Source organism: Triticum dicoccoides, chromosome 5B (genome assembly GCF_002162155.2).
Source record: "Triticum dicoccoides isolate Atlit2015 ecotype Zavitan chromosome 5B, WEW_v2.0, whole genome shotgun sequence".
In the NCBI taxonomy this organism is placed as follows: Eukaryota; Viridiplantae; Streptophyta; class Magnoliopsida; order Poales; family Poaceae; genus Triticum; species Triticum dicoccoides.
In genome coordinates this window covers 659,625,991-659,632,084 of record NC_041389.1, presented here as the reverse complement: position 1 = coordinate 659,632,084, position 6,094 = coordinate 659,625,991, and the positions used below count along the sequence as shown (strand labels likewise).

Here is a 6,094-nt window from a genome sequence, read left to right as displayed (position 1 = left end):
AAGGCCTCCGGGTTCGCGCAGCCCGACGCCGTGTCCGGGCTAATGTAGGCGACTAGGCGTACGTGTGGCGCCGTGCGAAGTACAACATCTCCGGATCCGGAGCGGAGACGTTCATGGCGTCTTGGGGTGGGTGAGGATGTGGGCCTGCTCTGCTGTGTTGTGCGTCGGTGGCGCATGTGTGCAAGCTTCGGGGTCGCCGGTCATGTTGGTGGTGAAGGCGTGAGTCTGCAATCTTCTGTGGCTCCCTGCAGAGTTGCTCCGCCGACTGCTGACCGGTGTTACGGTGCCCTGCGCTTGGGCGAAGGGAGATAGTGGTCTCCCTGCACCTGCAGCAGCGGGTGTGGTGAGTTGTGGTCTCTCCACCGTCGCGGCTCGGTCGACTCTGCAGCATGGCATGTGCTCTTTCTGTGGCTGTGTGTTCCTTGCTTTGCATCGCCCGGTCTGTCCTCGTTGTTTTCTTCAGATGCCAATCCAATCTGCGAGGAGTCTCCCTTTGGCTTGATCAAGATGCTTCATTTGTTAGCGGGTGTAATTGTTCCCTCTGCTCTGTTGTAGTAGTGCCGATTGATCCTTGCTTGTAATTTTTCAGCTTGCTCTCAAGCTAGGTTGTTTTCTTTCACAACACCATTGTACCCTAGCCGGTTGATGACTTCATTAGTTTGAAGTCGTGCTGATGGCCTTTTCTCTAAAAAAACACGTCGGCGAAGTCCGGTCAGCCGTCAAAAGGGATCTCCCATGCAGTCACCGGCGGGGAGGCGTCGGTAGGCATCATCGTTGTCTTTGGCGATGGAGAAATCAACGGAAGGTCAGAATACATAGGGTGCATGAGTCGAAAATGCTAAACCTACAAAGAGCCTACGTAAGTCTACGAAACATGCCAAACTAATCTAAACATCCCCCCCCCCTGATTTTCAGGGGGATGAGCCCCAGCCTCCTCTAACAACCAATCCTAATGTCCCACGATGGCTATTACGTAAATGTACATAGCTTCCTTACGTAAGTCTAGCATTACTCATGCATGAAAGTCATCAAGGTTTGAAATATCAGTCAACCCACATTTCTTCGGGAATAACACACTGCATTGTGCTCAATTATTTTCATAGGACCGTACATTTAAAACCAAATTCGGAATATTTAATCTCATAAATCATGCCTAGTCGTAGATATCCAGTTTGAAAACTAGAACTAATTCCATTCACCAGCATGAATTCAGAGGCCACTCTTCTCCCAAACACAGTAGTTGTTGCCTTTAGCCGCAATCTTGAAACCCGAGGGGATCACGTTGTTGCCAATATTGTATCTTGACCCGATCTTGGTTATAACCTTGCCCCCAATCTTGGCAACATAGAGATCGCCCTCGGCCTTGAGGATATCCAGTGTGCTACCCGGATGGATCCCGTTCCTTGACCTGACCCTAGCCAGTGCGGTGATCTCCTGCTTCAGCTTCCAGTCGAACACATGGTCGTAGAACTGCGCGCGCAAAACCAAGTAGCTGTGAGTTCATATCAATAACATTCGATGTGCAATTTGATGTGAAATGTTATGGTGAAGTTGTGCAGTGTGCTACTTACGAGGCATGGTATGCCTGGGTGTGTGAGGATGTAGGCGTAGCCCTGCATGACCTTGTCTGAGGGGAATGGCCACAACCTCTGTGTCGACCCAGTGTCATGGTTGTCGATGAACGTGACGGTTCTCTCCGGCATCCACCCAATCGGACCGGGCGCCTTGCCGTCGCTGCCGCGCATCCTCCCCAGGTTGCCCTGCACGGCCTCCTGGAGAACGCCCTTGGTGGGGAAGTCAAACGCCGTGGCCGGCCCGCTGACGCCATGCACCCAGTTCGCGAGCAGCTGTCGGTCCCTATCGTAGAGCTCACCAACCACGAAAGACGGCTTGCTGTTGTCGACATAGATCTTGGCCATGGCCGCAGAGTATCCCTTGGCAAAGTCGAGGCGCCATCCGACGAAGCCGAGGTCAGTTTTGAGCCAGTTGAGCCAGGCGGAGAGCTCCCTCTGCACCCGCGGGTTGAGATGGTCGATGTCGGGCGCGGCATCGAAGCCGCCGCCGGTGTCCCTGTGGCCGCGGCCGTTGGAGTACTTGGTGTCGTCGCTGCAGATCTCGTCGGGGCCCCAGTCGAGGCGGTTGTCGGACGTTCCTCCCTCGAAGATGCAGTAGACGCCGCGGCCGTCCTTCTTGTCGGCGCAACGGTGGTTGATGACGATGTCGGCGACGCACGAGATGTTCTTGCTGCGGAATGCTTGGATCAGCGACTTGAGGTCGGCCCCGCTGCCGTACTTGGAGTTGAGGTTGTAGAGCTGCCCCGGCAGATAACCCTCCGGCGACACGGACTGCGACGGCGGGGGGAGCCAGACGTGGGTGGCGCCGGTGCTGGCGATGTCCTCCACCTTCCCTTGCATGAACTTGTACCACCCGCCTTGTGTCTTCCATGATTCCCAATTAAACCCCTGGCCAACAAAACACCAAAGCACACACCAACATATGTAATCAAATGTCCTTGCTTGGCTGGAAGGTCAAGAATGAAATGTTTGTAGAGCAAATGGAACTTGAAGACACATTTTCTCACCTGGAAAAGAATTTGAGCCTGTGCTAAGCTGGAGGCGAGACAAAGCACAACAACAAGAAGGCCACAGAGAGTGGCAGAGTGCTTGGCCATAGCTCCAGTCTCTGCAGCGCAGCTCGCCTCTGCTTCCTATGAAATCGGGACTCCTGGACCGACGGCTGCTCCTTGGTTGGCAATGCCTGAGCTCGCTTGTATTTATAGGTACTTGGAGCTCGGAGATAAGTAGGTACCTCAGTAAAAACTATCAATTCTCCTTAATTTTTCTCCAAAGATATCCGCATGGATAAGGACCGCTGGCTTCTGAGATAAAATGGATAAGGAACTAGAGTTTTGTATATTAATTACTGCCGTTTAATTACTCTCCATGTATATCTGCACTAGACAAGCACTCTGCTCATAGTTTTAAAAACCGGACCAGAAAAAACCGAACCGGCGATTCCCATGGTTCTTTAAGCCTGGTGGACCGTTTGAGTAATCGAACCAGGAAAACCCGGTCGAATCAGACAGTTTTTGAAAAAACGTGAACCGGACGGTTGACATAAAACCGAACAGTTTGATGTTGATTCTAGAAAAACCTATTGATTGACTTGTTTTGTGCATACAAGCTGAGGGTAGAGTCGATAAAGAAAAAAAATCATTTTATAGGGTTTCAGCCCATTAGGAGCTTTCTCTCTGGATTTTGTTCACAGGGACAAACCCATCGGGCGCCACCGCCTCTTGCGCAGCCACCCTTGCTCGGCGCGGTGGCACGGTGACCCGGCCTCCCCCTCGCCGCTCCAGCTCTGCACAACAGCAACAACACACCCTTTTCTTATCATGTATATGAATATAATTAACATGTAGGTACTGGTTGTGATTACACATAATTTTTCTATTAATTGATGTATTTGTTGATAATATATATTATTTTGTTGCTTAAAAAATTGATAATCGTACCGGTGAACCGGCACTCAAACCGGGAAAAACCTGAACCGACCGTCTTGGCGGTTCGATTACCGTTTCGAAACTATGACTCTGCTGGTAGTTAGTACTCCCTCCATTCCAAAATATAGTGCGCCCACGCTTCCCGAGGTCCAACTTTGACCATAAATTTAACCAACGAGACCAACTGCGGCGGGAGAAAAAAGTATATAATTGAAAACTTCTTTTGAATACGAATTCACTGATATAATTTTTGCTCCCGCCGCAATCGGTCCTGGTAGTTAAATTTGCGGTCAAAGTTGAAGCACGAGGATAGAGGAAGCACTACATTGTGGAATGGAGGGAGTACCGAATACACTCGGTCAATTACGTGTGCGGAACTTTTGGCTCAGAAAGGAGATCGATGACATGCACCTACAGAACGGAAAACCTGTTTGGCTTCAAGAAGTTAGAAAACGATGACATCTCCAAGAATTCACATCTTTTTTATATAGTAGAAGTTAGCAAACGCAAAGATTAAAATAAACATGTTAGCATGAAATGCTATAGAAAAACACACAAAACACTGAGGCCGTGCTTGGAATGGATGTATTATAATACGGAGGTGTTAATTTACAAGTGTAACTTACCGGTCGTTGTGCAAACTCCAGCCGAAAGTGAAACGACGGAGTGAGGTGTGTATTTTTTACAAGTGTATTTGAAAGAGAAACGGTGATCCAAACAGGGCCTGACATCTTTTAAGTGGTGCATCATGGTGCATATATATCAAACTTCTCAAATGAAAAACATGATCATTTTTATTGATTGATATGAGAAGTGCCTGATCTTGTACTCCCTCCGTCCCAAAATAACTGTCTCAACTTTGTACTAGCTCTAGTACAAAATTGTACTAAGCTTAAGACATTTATTTTGGACGGAGAGAGTATTAATTAAGATGCGTGCTTGGGTGAGCGGCTGCTAGAACTCTCATTATGTACCTTTTACTCTGTGTATTAGATTTTTAAAAAATTAAACTTTCTAAAGTTTGACCAAAATTATATCGAAAAATATCAACATCTACAATACCAGGGGCTTTTTAATATATATAAAGTACTCACACTCGTGCGTCCTCAAGGACAAAAGCATCTACAATACCAAAAAATATAATATGAAAATATATTTCATGATGGATCTGATGATATAGATTTTGCATTGTGAATGTTCATATTTTTTTTGTGCAAACTTGGTCAAACTTCGAAGAGTTTGAATTCAAACAATCCTAATACGCAGAGTAAAAGGAAATGTACTTGCAAAAAAAAAGTAAAAGGAAATGTAGGGAGTGCACTTTATAGTTTTTATTTATACAAAGTCCATATTTTTTATTAACATACAAATTATGAAGACCACAGTTGCACAGTTATTATACGTGCAGCTATAATGTTTCATTCGCTCAGCACAAATCACTCGCTCCCTCTTTAACGGTCGACACAAATCATTTATTTACTGAAAAAAGTGATGCTTCCGTAGATGGAGAAAATGTTTCCGTACTTCCGTGACGAAAAGAATGCATCTTCAGAAATGACGCCAAATCATTTGATAGACAGTGGTCCCATCGTCAAATCATGGTCCGATGGGATTGACAGCAAGCTAGCAGTATTCACCCAACTATGTCAATGCGTGATTTCTGAGAACTGCAACACTGTATGGTGATGTAGATGGTTACATTGCGAAGTTGATCTTACTTATTATTATTCACTGCGTCCGAAAATAAGTGTCCTTGATTTTGTATAACTTTATGACACTTATTTTGAAACTGTGGGAGTACTTGCTTTTGTTGCTAGGTGCCTCCCAGGGAGGGACGGAGCTAGGATTTCGACCTAGGGGGCGCGAGGTTTCACACAAAGTCTCATACGCAACGGCTATGTTGTAAAGGAAATAGGCCCTGGTCTAATGGAGATGCCATGGTGTCAAGAAACTTGATAGAAAATTGATAAATGACAAAACAAATTCACAACACTAGAAACACCGGATAATCTTATGAAATAATAATTTGTAATAATGCAATGTGGGTAAATAATATATTACCTAATCTCATTATTTATTGGAATTGGTGAGATGGACCTCACTGACTCAACACAGTCCCAAAATCAGAATCGAAAAAATATGAACCGATTCTGCTCTCTTCTTCATGTTTACACAAGCACAAGTAGGAATGTTATAGTTGATTCTAAATCTGTCTGATTATACTTCTATAATTTTTAAAGCAAATAACTAATCTGATTTGAGAATCAATTACCTTTTCCCCTTGTGGTTGCTGTTCATCCATGCGTTCGCTCTGCTGTGAACCGGCGACAAGTGTGTGGACCGACAGTTGTATCCCGGCGATCCCTTCCCTTCTCCGCTTCTCTCGATGGTGGCCCGATCAGGCGTCAGTTTCAATAGCAGCGGCGACTTCGAGAGATTAGCGATATGGGAGTGCGTCATCAGGTCGTGGCTGCGTGCTGCAATTAACAGGCCACTTTCCCTTCCACGACGACCTGTTAGGCAATATTCTTTTATGATGAATTTCTTGATTTTAGCATGCAATGGGATGTACATGGGCTGAAGTTTTCACGT

The 6,094-nt window shown here is 46.2% G+C and overlaps 1 protein-coding gene across 1 annotated transcript; it reads right to left on the bottom strand.

The window, feature by feature from the left end:
• Positions 1-1,041: 1,041 nt before the first annotated feature.
• LOC119312413 (alpha-amylase AMY3-like) lies at positions 1,042-2,733 on the bottom strand. The gene is made up of 3 exons (XM_037588143.1): positions 2,582-2,733; positions 1,572-2,462; positions 1,042-1,470 (listed from the first exon to the last, which is right to left on the bottom strand). Exons 1-3 carry the CDS (start codon positions 2,669-2,671, stop codon positions 1,210-1,212), a joined length of 1,242 nt encoding a protein of 413 aa, XP_037444040.1. The 5' UTR covers positions 2,672-2,733; the 3' UTR covers positions 1,042-1,209.
• Positions 2,734-6,094: the final 3,361 nt, after the last annotated feature.

Bases quoted from the DNA above. Each gene is read 5' to 3' on its own strand.
- LOC119312413 (XM_037588143.1), bottom strand. From the start codon at position 2,671: ATGGCCAAGCACTCTGCCACTCTCTGTGGCCTTCTTGTTGTTGTGCTT. The intron at 2,463-2,581 runs GTGAGAAAATGT...TTTGTTGGCCAG, and splicing joins AGGCTCAAATTCTTTTCCAG to GGGTTTAATTGGGAATCATG. The intron at 1,471-1,571 runs GTAAGTAGCACA...TTGCGCGCGCAG, and splicing joins ACCCAGGCATACCATGCCTC to TTCTACGACCATGTGTTCGA.